Genomic DNA, 20295 nt, shown 5'->3' with positions numbered 1-20295 from the left:
AGTCATTTTTAGAAGATGGTATTGGAAGAATTGTACAGTGTATTTGTATTCTAATGCTGAGAGTCAGGAAACCTTCCTGAAATTCTAGCCTTTCTAACATAATTGCCACAGAAGCAGTCTGCCTTTGGAAGCTGTGTATGCTGTAGCTGTAAGTTAAGACTGCAGTTTTAATATGATTTGACAAAAAAATGAAATGGTTAACTGAAATATAATACGCAGCAATCAGTATTTCCTTAATTACCAGTCAGGATATGAAGCATACTCACCAAAGTCATGTCTGCAAAAGAAACTTATGAACCAGATTAAATCAATGAGCATAAATAATCTACTCAAGATTTGTTAATCTTTTCAAAGAAATGAGGATGACATGGGTTTGGAAAATAGAGATAGCCATAGAAGTAGGAAGCAAGACCATTATATACTGGGACAATCTAAAGACACATCAGCTATAATAAGAGCCTGAAAGAACTATTTAAACGTGTAACGGAAACTTCTGTTGTCACACTGTATTAAAATGTATGTACATATTAAGCAATTAATGAGGTGTGCATAATGGTGCTATCAGCTAATTTTTAAATAACAAGTGAAACAATTCAGGTTTAAGGTAATTGCTCAGACTGCTGTTTTACTTTGAATAAAAATGGAAAATGTATTTTTATTAGTAGAATAAAATGTGTTTTGTAGAAGACTCATTTTATTTATACTGTTTATTTCCTAGCCCTTTCTTCTTTCCATTTGACACTCGTCAAATGCTTTTCTATGTGACTGCCTTTGACAGAGATCGTGCCATGCAAAGGTTGCTGGACACAAATCCAGAAATCAATCAGTCTGATTCCCAAGACAGCAGAGTTGCACCCCGTCTAGACAGGAAAAAGGTATCAATATATACAAATATGTGCATACAAAGTATAAGGGTTTTGAAGTCTTTCAAATTATGTAATTTTAACTTTTGTTTTATTGCAATAATGAATGACCATGTTAGTGACTTATCCTTAGGTAGTGTTTGTTCAGATTTGTTGCCATAGTAAAAGATTAAGATTAGGGTGAAACTGTGCTAAAAATGAAAAGCACAACTTTGTGATTTGAATTCCACCCCACCCCCCCCCCAACCTTAATTGTCTTACAGCGCACAATAAATCGTGAGGAACTGCTTAAACAGGCAGAATCAGTAATGCAAGATTTGGGTAGCTCAAGAGCAATGCTGGAAATTCAATATGAAAATGAAGTATGTACCCATTTTTTTAATCTTAAGTAATATTTAATAATTTTTGTTTAATGTATTAAAAGATGATTGCATGCTTTTTACAAATTACTTGTTTATAAACTAGCTAAAATTAATTCTACAGTCAAGTCCAAGGTCCAGTGATCTTAAACTTGAATATAATAACACTTAACTGAAATTGGATGGCTGCGGTGGGCTGGCGCCCTGCCTGGAGTTTGTTTCCTGCCTTGCGCCCTGTGTTGGCTGGGGTTGGCTCCAGCAGACCCCTGTGACCCTGTAGATAGGATAATGGATGGATGAAATTGGATGGATTAATAGCTCTCAATTTGATATTTCAGGTGGGAACTGGCCTTGGACCCACGCTGGAGTTTTATGCACTAGTATCTCAGGAACTTCAGAGGGCTGACTTGGGTTTGTGGAGGGGGGAAGAAGTAACGCTGGCAAATCCCAAAGGTAGTTGTCTTTAGTTGTTGTTCTGTTGAAGTTCTAGCTGTATATTTTTTAACTCTGAGCTAAATATTTTCCCCTTTTTACTATTTATTAAATACAGTTTAAGGGGGAAAAAATCTTTCACAATCCATATTTAGTTATATTTAAATATTTTTCATTTTGTGTGTCTAAAATAGTTAAATCAAAATTTAAAATTTTTGCCAAAGAGCTTCACTGAACCTATTCTCTGGATAAATGCAGTATTTTCATTATCTTGTAAAATGTACATTAGTGATATTTTCTTGCTATTTTTCCAGATAATAGGGTTTTTTTTTTTTTTTGTGCGAAGATTTTGGCCTTTACAGATTCTGTGTTTTGAGGCCGTGGGACAGCATCTGAATCCAGAAATACTGAATTAGATGCATTCTGTATGCCCACACTTCCAAATTGATATACATTGTAGTTTAATAAATGATTTCAAAGATTGTCTTAGTAGCATGGTATTAGAAGCCTACTGAAAATTGATTTCTTTTAGTTATTAAATGGAAAATAACAAAATCCTTGGTTCCAGTCAAGTTTTTATTTTGATGAAATGTGATTTTTTTTTTTTTCTTTTCTCCCCAAGACATTGTTTTAAAACAAAACCTAAAATAATGGTGTAGGATGAAACTGAAAAATATACTCTGGCAGACAAATTTATCTTCTTAGCAACTCAGTCTAATTGTACTTTCCCCATGTTCACTATCATTATTTGAACTCTTCTGAAATGAGACTGAATAAATCTGATTGCTGTAAGAACAGCAAACCTAAATGGTCTTTTGAATGAATAGAGCTAAGTTTTTCAATTGATGTAAGAACAGCAAACCTAAATGGTCTTTTGAATGAATAGAGCGAAGTTTTTCAATTGAAGAGGTGATCCTGGAGTTGCTTTGACCTCCCACAATTGTGTAATTAAATGAGAATTTTCAGCTTTGGATCAATATATTTTATAATTTTAAATATGTAAATATTTCATAAGGACATATTATTATTGTTCATTATTTTGCTTCAGTATCCTATGATGTTCATTTTTAAATATGGCTATGTTTAAAATTCTTTTCAAATGCATTTTTGATGGCATGATTTTTTTATTATGGGTCAACAGGAAGTCAGGAAGGGACCAAGTACATGTTTAGCTCAGGTGGCCTGTTTGCTGTTCCATTTGGAAGAACAACAAAACCAGCACACATAGCCAAGGTGAAAATGAAGTTTCGTTTTCTGGGCAAGTTAATGGCCAAGGCCATAATGGATTTCCGACTGGTGAGTTCTTGAATTTTCTTGTTCCCCATCTTTTACCACTTTAGGACTGTTTTATTCTGTGATTTAACTGTATGTTCTGACAAAGCCTGAGCTAACTAAGTAAATGTGCAGTAAGTTCTATTCTTTGCTTATTTTTTTCTTAGAACAGTAGTTTTCTGTAGAACTTAACCCCTCCTATAACTTTGCAGAAATGTCTTTTGTTATTATATAAGAGTACATGCATAATAATGTATTTGTTCCAAGCTTAGATTATTCATTTAGACCCATAAACTAGTGAGGGGCTGGGAACACCATCTTTGTCTTATTAGTCCCTTTGGGTGTTCTTGCAATTTTTTCTCAGATATTCAGTTATAGTAGTATATTTACAAGAGCATTGAGAAAGCTAACAAGAGGAAATCTGGTCTAAAATCAGTCCCTTCTGTTAGAATGAATGCTTTCTGTGACATAATTTTACTACCATCATTTCTGTTGCCATTCTGGTGAGGTAAACAAAATAATCTTCAGTAAACATCATTCCTGGGAACAATAAACTGAAACTGAATAAACAAAAACTTCATCATATGGTAGTAAGAGTGTGTCTATATAACTCTTTAACAACAGCCTGTTCCCTTATTAAATGTTCTTGGGTAGAGGCAGAGCAAATTGATAGAGGCATCAGGATCTAAGTCATTAAGTTATGTTTGGAAATCTCTCTTAGCAGTGGGGCATGCATTAAGTGAGAAATTTTCTTAAGGTGCAGTATGTTTTTAAAACTGATAACCTTTTCTGAACATTTGTTTCTTCGTTATTTTAAAATTTAATAAAATTACCTAATTTTCTGCAATTTTGGGGAAATCGAAGCTGGACCTTCCTCTTGGACTGCCGTTTTACAAATGGATGCTCCGTCATGAGTCTTCAATTAGCTCACATGACCTCATAAATATTGATCCTGGAGTGGCAAAATCAGTAAATCACCTAGAAGACATCATTAGACAGAAAAAGAAACTAGAACAGGACCGGACACAGGTAGAGGTGCATTTTTTAAATATACTTTAATTATGTGGGTATTTAAAAACAACATGAAAACTAAGTGCATTGTTCACTTAAAATTTTTAAAGAATACATGCAAAGGAAAATGGTAGTTTAACTTTTTTTTTTTTTTTTTTTTTAATTTAAATATCTAGCCTCAATTTCCTAGCAGAATTTTTAGCCCTTTATTGGTAATTATTTGTCCATATTTTTTCTTAAGACTGAGTAATATAAGGGATACAATGTTTTGGAAATAGTTTTCCATTTTTGTTATGTAATCATCTCTCTCTCTTTCTCCAGACACGGGAGTCACTTCAGCAAGCACTGGAAAGTCTTAACATGAATGGCTGTTCCGTAGAAGACCTTGGTCTTGACTTTACTTTGCCTGGATTTCCTAATATTGAGCTGAAAAAAGGAGGCAAGGACATTCCAGTAAACATTCACAACCTGGAGGAATATCTGAGAGTAGGTGGCATGAAAAGAGCTTTCATATTCAAAAAATAGTAGTTCAAGTATAAACTCCACCTTGGCGCATCACAAACACTTCTTTCAAACTGCATATCACAGAGACCCACACACTGCATGGTGAACAAACAGCAAACGTTAATGCTGAGGTCTATGTTGATTACTTCAATTTCAACATGTCTTAGGTAGCACAGTTAGCATAAAAATTTAAAATTATAACTTTAAAAATTAAAACATGAAATATTTGTAAAGATTATGGGTTATCCCATTTTAATTAAAAACATTTTCAAAATTGTTTTTGCATAACCATGTTTGATTTTGATGAAACATAGGCATAAGAATTGCAGCTAAATAGTTTTTGTCGTTTTTATTTTATTATTGTTCCTTTAAATATAGGTATTTGTCCTCACTGTAGGCAGCATAAAAAATATAATTTAGATTAGTTTTGAGCTTTAATTTTTTTTTCTATGAAAGCTACATGACCCCTCTTTAGAGCACTGGGATGCTCAAAAGAGTATTGTACTTTTCAAATTCTTCTTTCAAACAAGTCTTCGGTTTCTTTATTTGGGGTTGAAGTGCATCTTGGAAACTGCATTTTTTATTATTTTGAGTTTTTTTTTTAAACAATAAAGGGCTTACAGTAACAAGTGATTTTTTTCTAATGTAATACATATGTGTGGTTTCTACTTCTACTTCTAAAATTAAATTACCTGTTTCATTGACTCCTTCATGAGATAACCACCCAAAAGCTGTTGGTTTGTTTTTTTTTTTTAAATTGCAAGTACGAAACCTCACATTGTGTTATGGGTAAAATTTGTTCTGTTAATTATAAAGAAAATGCTGGTTACCTGCTTTTAAACAAAACAGGGACTATGAGGCACTGAAATTGCAAAAATATATTTTCTGAAACAACCCTGTCTTAATCCACTTATTTCGTTAAAACAGAATTAAGTGTAAATGTTATATTGTTGGGGTATTTAAGGGGAAGAGTATAAACGCATGAGTAGATAAACAAAAAAATGCCTCATTAACTAGGAGAAAAAAAATCATGTGCTTCACTGTACTGACAGTAAACAGAACTTAGTGTTCCCCCAGAAGGACATTGAAACAGTGCGGAATTGTGATTGTAGACAATATGAACTTGGCATTTTAATGATGGAAACGAAAGGTGTGCCAGATGCTCTACCCAGGACACAATTCTTGTCTACGCTGAGCAGATTTTGAATTAACTTTTTACAAAATCAGCCTCTTTGGAATGTCAGTTTTTGCAGCCCTTCCAACTCGCTGATGTGCCGTTTTTTCTTCCTTGGCATCATTCGAATGTGGTAATTACTTTGGTAAAACTGTTGAACAGTTTTAATAGCACTGGTATCAGGATGCGTTGAATTTTGATAAATGTTTTGGTTTTCCTGCTTGTTTCGTTCGCCGACCCCCAGGTTTGGTTAACTGGTTATACATTTTAAAGAGATTATATTCATAGGAATTGTAACATATGCATTATTTTCACTTTTACTTTGAAACATCAGTTAAAATATTTGAAATTAACTTCATGATCGCATTGAATTATGATTCCGTGTTTGGATTCACATTGTGATAACGCAACGTATAACAGCCCGTGAGTGAATATCGTTTTTCTCTCTAATAAATAAACCAATTTTTTCGAATGTTTGTCCCTATGATTTGTTAATTGTAGCAAAAGCTATTCTAACTGGAAAATGTAAATGTTTTAATATGAATGGCATATCAAGATCTCCTTTTCTGTCTAATGTTGGTTGCGGAATATGTACTACATTACCTTTCTTGTTGCCTGTTAAAATTTTGCATGCTAGAATTGTTGACCAATTTTGAATACAAATAATCTTGTTCCATTGCATAGTCCATCACTCATACATAAATGACGCAATAGCATTATAATACATCCTCCTTTCAACAGTAATTTGGCTGGTGGAAGACCGGACGGTGTTAACAGTTGTAGATATTCTTTGTGATATTGTAAATTAATGTTTTAATTTTTCGCACAATCCCCACCAATCTGTTTCAGCACAGTCTATTGATACCCATTTAATTAATTTGCTGTGTAACTGATCAACAATTTTCACGTTAATTCATTTGACTTACTCACTGCCATAGTTAGATGAATGCGTGATTCTAAACTGGATCTTCACAAGTGTGTGTGTGTGTGTGTGTGGGTGTTCATAAGTAAAGCCCTTTAATGAATTGGTGTCTGTCCAGGTTAAGTGCCGGAATGCACCTGATGACCGTGGTCTTGTTTGAAAATAGTTGTAAGTAGGGCATGACTTGAAAGAATCTCATGTCAAAAGTCTCCGTCTTGCATAACTTGCTTCCAAAGGTTTTAGGTATGGTGTGACATGAAAGAATCTCATGGTAAAAGTCTGTGTCTCGTGGGACTTCCTTCCAAAATGTCTCTTCAAAAAGTCACGTCTCGTCTTGTCCCAAGATTTTTTTATTATAATAAATAAGTATTTTTACCTCTGGAAGGTAGTTCCATTAAAATCAAAAATGCTTATGCAAAGGCCATTTGTTGAAATAAAATGGAATGACTCTTATCATAATATGAAATGTCTAAATAAGTATTTGACAAATGATAAAAAGCAGGAAAATTAAACTTTTAAACGAAGCAGCAGTTTATTTACATGTTTGGCCTTTGTCTTTCTGTAGCTGGTGGTGTACTGGACGTTGAATGAAGGAGTTTCTCGGCAATTTGAATCATTCAGAGAAGGATTTGAGTCAGTCTTCCCTCTCCATCACCTTCAGTATTTCTATCCAGAAGAGGTAAAATGTGGCAATTTTTTGTTACTTTGTTTATGAATCCTGTTTTTATTTGTGTTTCCAACATTATTTTGAATTAAAAAATGCTGTTCAGAAGCTTTCTGAATTTTTAAATTATTTATTATTTGAAAGGTAATAATCTGTTTATTCCTGTATATTCTTGCCTTTTGTCTTAATTGAATGCTTCACAGTATAGTTTGGGAAGACAACTAGCTTGCTGATGCTAAAGTGAAGCTTTGCAGTAGTGATCTGAACAGCCATGTGATTATACTGAGATAACTTTAACCAATTGCTGTGCACACTGTCCGGTTTGTCATTGCTTTACTGTTTGTAGGAGTGTTTTCTATAATGACTAATACAAGTAGCATTATAAATCATGACAGAAAATGTCTTCACTTTCTTTTTTTAAGAACCTCCCTAATTTTAGTGGAGCTTTCCTGGCTATGTCCTTTATCTGTAAAGGTTATCAGGATTTTATGATGTGTTGTCTTTACTCTAAATGTCTGCTTCTTATTGTACCTTTTTGAAGGATTGTGCACTTTTTCTATAAGTACTCGCACATACCATCACATTGATCTGTCAATTGAATCAGTTTCATTTTTCAGTTTGTTCAAGAATTGGCCTGTATGATGCTCAGTTAAATGACAAAGAGCCCCAAAGCTACATCCACAGATCGGTATGCTCCTTTCCGTGTATGGTCAGTTTTACAGTTTGTAGTTCAGCCATGATTAAAAGAACTTGGAAGTTTCTTTTTTGAAATCATAGCTAGAGAAAAGTATGTTGTCTCTAAAAAAAAAAAAGAACACATCACTAGGATTGGGATTTGCAGAGTTGATCCAAAATGTATCACAAGACTTCTGGGACACTAAGCTGGAGTTGCTTATTAAAATTTTTCCAAAACTCTGTTTTACCAGCATTTTATAAGCATATCAATTGATCTCAGTGGAACAAGCATTTTGACTAGAAAATGCTCAAACTCCTGCTTGCTGCTAAAACGTTTAGGTGTGAATCATGTCATTGAAAATAATGGGGAAATAACTTTTATTTTGGAGCGTTCTGGTTTAGCTGTAAAATGCTGGAAAATTGTTCAGGTGTGAATGGACCCTAAGATGAATTTCAAATATGTGAGCATGATAATTGGCTCAAGACTGGAAGAGATCTCTGTATAATGAATTTATGTATATTTCAGTCTATTAACATGAGCTTTAGATGCACATTTTAAGAATGCCTTTTTTGTTTGTTTTTTTCTTTTTTTGCCAGCTTGATCAGTTGCTCTGTGGTAGTAAAACTGAAACCTGGGATGTAAAAACATTGATGGAGTGCTGTAGACCAGATCATGGTTACACCCATGACAGGTAAAATAATAAAATTAATCTGTATTTCTAGATTGATACTACATTTCATATATATTATCTGTATTTCTTAGTCTGGAGACTAAGGTACAAAGTTAGTTCATCTAATCTATTGGTAGCTAAAATAATCCCTGCCTGTATTAAGTAAGGGTTTAAGTAGGCATATTATAATGAAATAATTGTAGACTCTGCTTTTTTTAACAATTTGGTGGCAGTCCTCTGACAATTGATGGGATGGTTCTAGATATAAAACACAATATTCATATACAATACAACCACAATGGATAGTGTATTTGTGTTACATCATATTTCTTGCACAGCTGGCTAACCACTGAATATTTTGACACACAATGTACAGATTGCTGTAGTACACTGAGGTATTTTGGGTCCCATTCTGCTAGACTTATTACACAACACCTCTGACTAATTTGGTTGTGTCACTAAATCAGCCATTTACTGATGCAGCCACTCTGTATTAAAGTGCCATTTTTAGTGCTGTTTAGTTCTCGTTTCCTACTGAACGTGTTAGTGTGTGAGTTACATAGCCATAGGTCATAATCATGAATATTTATTTCTAAAATAAAGTACAGTTTCATTTGTTTCCTTTTTGATTCACATTTCCTTTATGTACTATATAATTGGCAGATCATAAGCTTCATTTTTATTTATTTAACCTAAAATGAACCTTTGTTTTTGTTTCAAACTTCTGTTTTCTTTGTAATACTTGAGTTTATTTTCTTTTAATAAAATCAATAAAAAAAAAAAAAACTAACTGGATCGTTTTAATGAATACTAGCCAACCCGCGACGTAGCATACGCCGCATAATCAGGCCGCTTTTTAAATGATTTTTAAGCACAGAGGAAAAAATAAACATTTGAAAAATCCGTAATTTAATAAACCACCAAGAACAGTAACATTGCAACAATGCACGCTACGAACCAACATACAATTGTCCATGACTGAAAACCAGAGGAGCGCCGTCGCGCTTTCTCCTTCAAAGTGAAGGGCGGGGTTGAGCGGCGCGTTCAGTATGCACTGCCCGCTTATGTGCCCACCCCCAACTCCCTACCTAAGTCGCTTTCGTCTGTGTACAGTCCACACGCACCTGTGAGTCACGTTGACTGTTAATTTTCCAAACACCGCCTTAGTCGGTTTCCACGTTGATTTTTCATTGTTCTTTGCAGTTCCGGCTGCTTTTTTTTATATATATATAATCCAGCAAGTCACCCGACCATGGGGAGCTTTACAAAGGGCAGGGACGTAATCATTGCGAGCGTATGACCCGCACGTACTGGGAATTTCGTTCGTGGGGAACAATTGGAAGCCACGGTCTCCATCACGAATGGGGTTCAACGGCTTACCCATGCCGGGTAGACACACGTTGATCCATTCAGTGTAGCGTGCGTGCAGCACCAGACATACAAGTGCATCACAGACCTGTTAATGCTCAATCTCACGTGGCTGAAAGCCACTTGTCCCTCTAAGAATTTGGACACCGACCGCTGTTGGGTCGTGTAACTATTTAGCAGGCGGGAGTCTCGTTCGTTTTCGGAAATAACCAGCCAAATCGCTCCACCAACTAAGAACTGCCATGCACCACCACCCACAGAATCGAGAAAGAGCTATCAATCTGTCAATCCTGTCCGTGTCCGGGCCGGGTGAGGTTTCCTGTGTTGAGTCAAATGAAGCGAAAGGCTCCACAACTGGTGGTGCCCTTCCGTCAATTCCTTTAAGTTTCAGCTTTGTAACCATACTCCCCCCTGAACCCAAAGACTTTGGTTAGCCGGTTGGCTGCGGATCGCCTGTTGCGGGGCCTGCATTGGTGAAGCAGGTGAGACGGTAATGAAACAGAGGCACAGGGCTTATTGGTTTTTAAAGACTGCTTCCTTCATTGGGTTTTAACCAATGCACGGAACGAGCCAACACACAATCGTCCGTGCAGCGCTCCGGGTGGAACGGAACAGTAGGAGAGGAGAAGGATATCCACTCTGCTCCCTCCGTCATGCTAGTCTGCTGATTTCTCGTTCAGTATACACTGCCTGCTCATGTGTCATCTTTATACAGTCCAGATGCACCTGTGACTCACGTAGACTTTTCATTGCTCTGTGCGGTTTTGGCCGCCTTTCTATATATAATCCACCAAGACACCCGACCACGGTGGGAGGGGGGTGTGTACAAAGTGCAGGAGTATCTAAGAAGACGCATGTTTGTGCGGATGCGAATTATGTAGTGTGTAAAACAGTTTGCTATAGTGCACGCGGTCGTGCGTCGTAACCGAAAACTCGTTTTTTAAAGACTGCTCACTTAATTGTGTTTTAACCTCAGTTGTAAAGGAACGTTTTAAGGATCCCATGGGATACCCCTCGCAAACAGTTTTACACGCATATGGCGATTCACCTCCGAGAAACATGCCTCTATTAACAGTCAGCGTGGGTGGAGCTGCATGTGACCTCGACAGACGAATATAAATGACGCCGGTTTTTCTGTGTTGTTGCGTCCGAGTTGGTGGGCGTGGCTTTGTGAGTTGTCGTCGTATCCAATGGTCTTGGAGTTGGTGAGCGTGGCTCCTTCCTGCGTGCGCCATAGGGGTGTCACTTGTCGGCGGCTTAGTGAATCCACGCCCCTTCTGGTGTGCTTTCTATGGTTGTCTTGCCTTAGTGAATTATATATATAGATAATCAAACATTTTAAAGTTGGTGGACATGCTGTGTGTCCCCTCTATTGAACAATTTTAAGTTTTTTTTATGTTATTATTCACTTTGAAATACATGTCTACCCAGCTTTTTACCCTTATGCTAATGTGATGGAGGAAGAGTGGTTAATTGTTTCAAAGTATCAATATCTTATCACCATTAAAATTGAAGATGCTACTTAGTTATGTACTACACAGACTTCACATTCAAGTCTTCCTTCCCCATTAAGGAAAAAATATAGTCAATTGAAATGAGAAGGAAATAACGAAATATATACATCTATTATGTTAAAATATTTGCAATGTAATAACCCAATAGTTAGCCAGTAGACGTGCAGCCCTATCAAGGAAGGCATTTCTGAATGGCTGCCATGGGTTGAAATGTTTTTACATTGTCCCCATTGGCTGAGCTTGGTTTTCTTAACTTTTAACACAAGAATCCCTGTAGCCTCGTAATCCCAAGCCACCTTAAATTCCTCCGTACCTCTCCTCATCAGTGTGTATTTTTTTGTAAAGCCCCAAACAGGCAAGAAACGTCCCTTAAACATAAGAACAATGCAGCTGCACCACTCCTTATTTACAAAAAGATCCCAGTCATCCCACGGGGAAAAAGTCTGAGTCTAAGGTCATACAGCTTATGAAACCATTTCTGGACAAAGGCAGAACTTTAGCAACAGTTACGTAGACTGTGACAGGAGCATCCACCTGAAGCTAAAATTATTCGCATACTGAAGCAGCATTGCACATGTACTTTGTCAGTATGCCCGTGTCAAAACACAGGAAGCTCTTAAGTCTACTTTTGATGTTACGCTGTAGGAAGTAAACAACATTTGATGTGGCTTTTATATAAGTAACATATAAATGTTTTTCATATAAAGACCATCACAAACAGAACTTGGCACGATACCATGGCGAGCAAGGCAAGCCCTGCTGTTTCTTTGAAGTACACGTGTGGAGCAGACTGACTGGCAGGATGACGCCCAACCTCTTGTTGTATCCAAATTATGCCATCTTTAGCCTTTACTCCTGGCTACATTGTTCTTGTGCGAGTAGACGTTTCTTGTGGGGAGGGTTTCTCTTCACTTTCTCTGATGAAGAATCCTCATCTGAGTTCTCCTCAGTTGTAACACGTCTTTAATTGAAAACAGCAGTGTGAGATTGGAAGGAGTGTGAATGTGACTAAAAATAAAACTGAATACAGAAACGCTAATCTTTACGAGTACCATAAATTTACACCAGCTGGTACAGACTCAAATCAAATTTGTTTTTATTGTACAATAGTAACAATAAGAGCAGCTCACTACTCAAAACAGTAATTCTGGGAAGGGCCCAGAATCAAACTAGCAGCTTTTTGATTGAGTCAGCAGTTCTTACTTCTGCACCACCCAAGTGGTCGTGTCAGTGTCATACCCTAACTCGATTTCTTCACTTGAATAAAAGCACACTTGTTTTGTTATACGTGTACCTTTTGTGAAAGTGTTTATTTCATATCTGGACTTCAGTCTTCACACATTATACACTTCATGTAAACTTTTTGTCGTTAGTACTATAACATGAAAAAGTTTCTATTTTAGGTATGTGTTCGGAATTTCTTGCATTTCTCCCATTTTCCTGTCATTTTGCATTTACATAGATGATTGTAGACACAGAACACACGCAAAATACATGTGTTCCAAATAATAATATATTATTTAACCTATACAACTCCATGCACCTCACACCCAGATAAACAAGACTTGAGCTGGGAGAACTTTTTGCCAGAGTTGAGCTGCTTATGCTGATAGACACATTTACAAAAGAAAAGACACTAATAGAGAGGTCCAAAGGAATTAAAAGTGGCCCGGGTTTACAAGTTTTTTGTAGGCTTCAGGGATTCTATTGTTAAGTAATTACTTTCCCACTGTATTGTTAAAGACAAGTTAGAATTCCTCCCATTGACCAAATTGAGGTGGTGCTGTATTTGGCAACTGGCTGCTACTCTTCAGTGATATTGAGAGTTGTGCTCAATTTATTGTGACGAATGAGTGTGGTTAATGTAATAATGTTTAGATATGTTCTGTGGAATAATTTTCAGTGGGTTACTTTTAAACTCATGAGTGTCAAATTTAAGGTCCAGTTACAACCCATCATTGTTAAGAAGAATGTTTAGCTGTCAGTTAAATTCATGGTATGTAGTATGTTTTTTGTGGTTTGATAATTTAAATGAAATCAACTAAGCATAGTAGTAAACTTTAAAGATTGGTGTTGTTTACGGGTGCCAGAGTGTAAGTGCTAAACAGCAGTATAAAAAATAACTCCTGTTCATGTGGATCATAACGTCATCTGACTGGTGTTGAGACTTTAGGTAGAAAACAATTTACCATAAATAAAGTAGGAAGCATTATCTTATTGACTTCAGTATTCTTTGACTTTCTTACCAGATGATTTGAATAGCCTCAATATCTAACATAGGACCTAATCCTACACTAAGAGAGATACTTCTAGGCACCGTGTATAGTAAAAGGTGCTTAGACAACATTTCCCATTGCCCATAAAATGTGGCAGACTTGGTTTTGCCAGTATCCATGAATCTGCCCAGTATGTATACATATCATTAGCTTCAAGTAGAAAGGTACATCAAAAGCTTTAAATTAAAAATGCCCATGTAATGCTTATGCGCAGAGACTTTATGCTTGAGTCAACAGGAGGAGCAGATACGAGGGTCATTCAAAAAGTTTCTGCATTTTTATATTTTCATTGGAAAAACAGTGAGGGGGAGGGGAGGAGTAGGGGTAGTAATTGGTCGTGTCTGAGAGTGTCTTGTGACTAGTTCTGTCTGGTAAGCTGGCTGTCCTTGCAGTTTAGTATAAGAGTTGTCACTCTGTGGTTGAAGATGGCTGTGAAACTTATAAATTGCACCAAAGAGGAACAACATTCTGTCATGGGCTTTTTGTGGGCAGAATGTGTGCCGGGAGCAGAAATACATCTTCACATGTGCTCAGTATGGGGATAAAGTTCTCCCTCATAGAGTCGTCTATAAGTGGATTGAAATGTTCCAAAATGGATGTACTAGTGTGACTGATGAAGAGCATTCCGGACATCCAGTTACAGCCATGACCACGAGGAATGAAGTAAGAACCCTGATGTGAAAGCAGCGGTTTATCAGTGGCTATGCTCTGAATCAAAAACATTTTTTTCTGATGGCATTAAAAATTTGGTACGACGCTGGGTAATTACATCGCAAAGGAAGGTGACTATGTAGAAAAGTAATGAGATTTGTTTTTGAAATTCTTAATAATGAGTTAAAAAAAGTGCAGAAACTTTTTGAACATCCCTCAGACTTGTACTTGCCACCTTGTGCCACCCGTAATTTCATCTTTTATTGAATGAAGGGATTTTGAGAGGCTTAATAACATTTCATTTTCAGCATCAGTCTCTTTTTAATGTAGCCAGATTCATACTTTATAACAAAATAGAATTAGAAAATGCCTGATTTATTTATGTCTTGTACATTATAACAGACTGTTGCAAGAAATATTTACATCACTGGCAACAGTGTTTTTGAAATGCCTGACATTTCAATAATGTTCTTTTTAATGGCTATAATACAGACAAAAAGGGAATGCAAACAAATGCATGAAAAAATGTGCCCAGCTAGCTAAAAATCCAAATAAATGAAATATATAATACAGCGACATTGAATTTTAAAACACTGATCAAAACCTTCGCTGTGCATCTGATACAAGATTGTTGATTTTGGGGGAGACACTCCTCATCTCCTAGACACGTACTTACAAATGATGTCGCTGTCAACTGGGTAGAATCGTCTTAAATCTCTTTGCACAATTATGTCTCACAATTTTAACTGGGATGAAAGCATAACTCCTCCAGTTAAAATACCTCAGCATTGTTGTGTGTTTTCTCCATCAACTTAAAAAGTTTAACCTGTTCTAATCAGTACTGGTACAGACTTACTGAGCCATCATTCAAAGCATCCCGACTTTCTCCATAACAGTCTGTTATAGCAATGAGTCTTCTCACACTAAACATAAAGTGCAGCTTGTCATTTGGACAGTAGAAAACATTATAGGCCTGAAGCTGGACTACTGTATATATGACGGGTGGAAAAATGTGCTAGATATACAAAAAACATCTTTTTCAGCTAGAACAACTAGACATAGTCACTCTGGTTAAATGTAGTCTCTGATTCATCTCTGTCTTTTTCAGACTTCAAAACTTCTCCATTCAGTACACATTTTGTTTATTTTCTGTTTATTTTGTATTGGATTTAGAATTGCACTATTTTACTATATTGTTTTATTTATTCCTGTTTACAGCATATAATGTTCTAATGTTGTCATGTATGTATATTTTGTTTTTTAATTATATTTACGTTAAGTGTGTGGATGTAACACTAAGAGAACTTCCTAGCAACCATGTTGAATGGCAGTAAAGTTCAAAGATTGGCCTAATTTATAATAAGTGTATAACTGATAAACTGGTCTTTTCCACCATGGCTGAAACTCTCATTGCTACCCACCCCATTTTTTAAATGATTGTGAATGAATATAAAATATGTCAAATGGACAGAACCTAATGAAAGAAAAATGGGCTACTTTTGAAATAAATAGAATTGGAAAGTGCAGATTCTACATAGAGTTCCTTCAAGATGGAAAAGTAACCTTAGAAATCGGATTGTTTAAACATGGTGTACTTTTAAGGGAAATGCTGGTACTCTGGATCGAGTCTGCAACTGATCTAACTTTAAATCCAAATAAAAAATAGCACAATAGTCAGGCAAGAATAACTCTCTGGTAGCGCTAAGTCAGTATCTAATTGATAAGTATAAGAAAGTATTGAAAAAGAAAACAATGAGGTATATATATTTATTTGCTTTTCTGTTTGTTTTGATTTGTATGTTTCAGTTGTGTATTGGCTTATAACAGGCACAGTATATAAATCAATTTGTACTTTTTTTTTTTTTTTAATATCTTGTCTTTTTGTGACATTTTCTAACAGTTTTTTTGTTTTCCTATAGCCGTGCTGTCAAGTTCCTCTTTGAGATTCTCAGTAGTTTTGATTCTGAACAACAAAGGTTGTTTCTCCAGTTTGTTACCGGTAGCCCAAGACTTCCTGTTGGAGGTAAGCAAAAAGAAACTAAGCCATCATTTAAACAGAACATTTTGTTTAAATTCAATATTTTCTATTATTCTGTTATTTTTGCAAATTTTCAAAGTTTTCAAATGATTTTATGCAATACAATTTTGAGAAACTTGATGAAGATGTACTGCTTATTGATGGTGAAACCATGCTCTCTCGACACATTTTTTTGCCCTTTATAAATATTTAAGGTGCCAAAGACACAACAGTAAACACATCCATTTTGAATCAGACCTTTCAATTCTTAATTTTTTCGAAAAAATTAAAGGTATGTTCACTTTCATCTGTTGTGACAGTAAATTCCATTGCCATCAATAGCACATAGACTGCTCATGCAGTAAAAGTAAATATGCTCATAACATAAATTAACTAAACTGAAAATGAGTACTGGAAGTTTTTTTTTCTTGTTTGCAAATAATAATATTTTGTTTTACAGGCTTTAGGAGTTTGAATCCCCCTTTGACGATTGTTCGCAAGACATTTGAGTCTACAGAGAACCCTGATGACTTTCTTCCCTCTGTAATGACCTGTGTCAATTATCTCAAGCTACCGGACTATTCCAGTATTGAGATCATGCGAGAAAAACTTTTAATAGCTGCTAGAGAGGGGCAGCAGTCATTCCATCTCTCCTGATCAAAGTTAAAATAAAAGAAAAAAACACACACACAAAAAAGAAACACAAATGCCTTTTACAGAAAAAGAAGAAAGAAGTCATGATTTTTTTTATCACCTTCATTGAGGCAATGTGTACAGCCGCCTTGTTGTAGAAAGCAGCTTGCAAAATTTAAAGACTTGGCATATTTTGCTGCCCCTCTCCTATAAACTGAAAGACATTGCATACCCCACTGAAGTAATAGAAGACTAATGATATTCATAAAGGAAGAGTTCCAATATAAAGAGAAGTGGTCATTTGATGGGTGACATTTTTATCTTGCATTGCCGTGTGGTATTTAAAAAGGGATTTTTTCAAGATGGTGGAACAATAAATGTCACTGTGCAGTTTAATACTGGGGTGTGTCTCTCCAACTAGCAAAATCTCTATATAGTTTTGTTTTGTTCCAAAGATGATTTTGTACAGACATACATTTGCAGAATTTGCTCATATATCTAATAGTTTAGCTTTATGTATGTTCACTCATCATTTTGCCCATTTTAGTTTGTCCATTTACATTGTTTGTATAATATGCCACAAGTTTGTGTGTTGTATTTGGGTTCTGCTTTGTGTGTTATTCTTGCAAACAGGGAGTTGTTACAGGTGGTTGAATGCAGATAGAAATTACAGTCTAAATTTACCCCTTAAAATGTAATCAATCAAAAGATGCTGTATCAGCTATTTACTTACAACTAATTGTTGAAAATCATCCGCCTTTTTAATTAGTTATTTGTTTATAGATTTTGGCATAGGTAGGTCTATTTTGATGAATGCCCAGGGGAGGGTGGGAGTTTGGGGTCCATGGAGCAATTTGTTGAAGTGTAGGACTGTTTCTGGCTTGAAGGATAATGGCTAAGCTAAAGAAAAGAGAGCTCAGTTTTTTGCTTCTGTTCAAGAAAATGTAGCTGGTCAGGCTTTTTTATTTTCAAATGGCCAGATATCATTTCAAGTTAAATGGAAGGGAAAAAGTTAATTTGCTGTTTCATGCCTTTGTTGGCATTAAAATAGCCACTTTTTCTAGTGTGTGTGTGTGTTTTTTTTTTTTTCCTTGTTTTGGGGAATGGGAGGGACGGGGTCTTATTCATTTCTTAAAGTAGATTTTTGGTTTTGTCTTCTTGTTTCTTGCACTTTTCACTTGAAACAAACAGTTGAGCGATCTTAACGTGTGGATTTAGGATTGGGCACCTGTAAGCAATGGTCTGTCCAACTGTTCATGTGCTGGTTCTGCAATCTGCAATAATTTACTTTATCAGGTTAATGTTTTTACCTGAACATAAATAAAATAACTGTTTTGACTTGCACCTTTGTTGATAACTTATTCGTTCGCAAATGTCATTTTCATTATCATTATGTTTTAGTCCTTAGGAAAATTTGTTTTCTGATTAATTTAATCACCTAGTGTTCCGATGTGAAAAAGAAGTCACATATTATGGATACAATGTTTTTAGGAAAGAATAAAATACATTTTTGAGATAAAGTCAAACAGTTGTTGTTAATGCAAATTAAGCAATAATGACTCCTGTTAATGAGTTTTGGTGCTTTTAATGCATGTATGGTATGGAGCAAAAATATTGGAATTATTCATTTAACTTCTGTCTGCTGCTTGCTGGTTTTAGGCTTACATATAAAAAAGCAAAAATATACATTATTTTTTCAAATATATCTGGTTTTTGCTTGAGCATTAGATGTTTGCTCATGTAACCCTCTCCATTTGGGCAACTTAAAGCAAAGAATGTGATGTTCTCATTAGTTTAGTACAAGAAACCCAGTTAACAGGAGCTCCACTTGGCACAAATAATGGTCCCTTTTGGACACATTGAAGCTAACTTTTGTTGACTGATCTAGATAGGCTTGGTGGAGGAATGCTGAACTGCTAATAAAATGCTGTCATTCTGTGATTTCTGAGAATGAGTAAAAATACCACATTTTCAAATGATATTGTCTGAGACTAGTATTAAATGGCAAAACATAATTTTCCTTCACCACAAGAGGTCACTAAATTCAAAACACAGCCATTTGTGAAGATTGCAGTAGAGATTATTTATTGTAAAATGTGCTTTTTTATGAGCTTGGACTGAATCTGCGTCCCTTCTCCTCCTTTGTTGGCTGAAACAGCAGACTGAGGATTGTGAACACAAGCTTGTGTTTATTATTTCAGAATCCAGGATGCTAAAAAACAATATTGCTATTAAAATTTATTTCACATCATAATCATAACAGTTTCTCTTAAGTTAACTATATTAAGGTTGCAGTATTAACATGTTGATTGTGGTTGACCAGGCCTTGTTGTACTCTTCTCCTGAGAGATCTAATCCCTCCAGTATATCCTGGATCCTTTTTCAGTGGGCCATGCCTTATACACCTTTTATGAGAGGTGACCTTTGGACTTCTAAGTCAGATCAATAAGTATTTAGACAGTTACACAGTTTTCATAGATTTGGTTCTATACGCTACCACAGTGGATTTTAAATGAAGAAATAATTATGATTGAAGTGAAGGCTTTCCGAATAATTCAGAGGGTTTAACAGAAATACTGTATGCACTGTTAAGGAATGGCAGCCATTTTTATACATCGTTCCCCGACTTTCAGAGGCTCAAAAGTATTTGGACAATTGACTGACAAGCTGTTCCATGGCCAGGTGGGAGCAGGTCCCTCATTATTTTATTATGCAGGTAGAATGTCTGGAGTTAATTTAAGGTGTGGAATTTGCAATTGGAAGCTGTCACTGTAAACCCTCAATATATGAGGTCTATGCAAGTGAAAACAGGGCATCATTAGGCTGAGAAAACAAAATAAAACACTTTAGAGAGAGAGAGAGAGAGAGACTTGATATGCTATCTGGTACATTTTTAAAGAGAAGGAACACACTGGTGAACTCTGCAGCACAACAGAAGGTCTGGGCAATCACAGCAGACTACTGTGCTGGGTGATGATAGAATTCTGTCCTTGGTTGAAGAAAAACCAATTCACATTTTGCCAAATCAAGAACACTCTCCAGGAGGTAGACATCATTGCCAAAGTCTACAGTCAAGAGAATACTTCATGAAAGTAAAGACGAGGGTTTACTACAAGGTGCAAACCAACTGGTAATCCTCAAACATAAAAGGGCAAATTAAACTTAACCAGAAAATATTTCTTGAAAAAGAACACAAAGTCCAGTTTTGGAAGTTTTCTTTAGGAAAAGTAAACTAAGATCAATATGAACCAGAATGATGGACAGAGAAGAATGTGGAGAAGCAACCACT

The 20295-nt window shown here is 35.8% G+C and overlaps 1 protein-coding gene across 13 annotated transcripts in view; it reads left to right on the top strand.

The window, feature by feature from the left end:
• trip12 (thyroid hormone receptor interactor 12) overlaps positions 1-18350 on the top strand; it is a 268901-nt gene extending 250551 nt beyond the window's left edge. For 8 of the 13 annotated variants that reach the window (XM_039760094.1, XM_039760076.1, XM_039760068.1 and 5 more), the window contains 10 exons: positions 719-875; positions 1127-1225; positions 1561-1675; positions 2796-2950; positions 3791-3961; positions 4259-4423; positions 7103-7216; positions 8474-8568; positions 16276-16379; positions 16834-18350. In XM_039760094.1, coding sequence (XP_039616028.1) covers positions 719-875; positions 1127-1225; positions 1561-1675; positions 2796-2950; positions 3791-3961; positions 4259-4423; positions 7103-7216; positions 8474-8568; positions 16276-16379; positions 16834-17030 — 1372 coding nt within the window. In that variant the 3' untranslated portion in view covers positions 17031-18350. The remainder of the gene's footprint in view (positions 1-718; positions 876-1126; positions 1226-1560; positions 1676-2795; positions 2951-3790; positions 3962-4258; positions 4424-7102; positions 7217-8473; positions 8569-16275; positions 16380-16833) is intronic. The other 5 variants (XM_039760102.1, XM_039760085.1, XM_039760059.1 and 2 more) reach the window with 1 other exon arrangement.
• The last annotated feature ends 1945 nt before the right edge of the window (positions 18351-20295 follow it).

Source organism: Polypterus senegalus, chromosome 1 (genome assembly GCF_016835505.1).
Source record: "Polypterus senegalus isolate Bchr_013 chromosome 1, ASM1683550v1, whole genome shotgun sequence".
Lineage (NCBI taxonomy): Eukaryota > Metazoa > Chordata > Cladistia > Polypteriformes > Polypteridae > Polypterus > Polypterus senegalus.
This window is presented reverse-complemented; position numbering and strand designations above follow the sequence as displayed.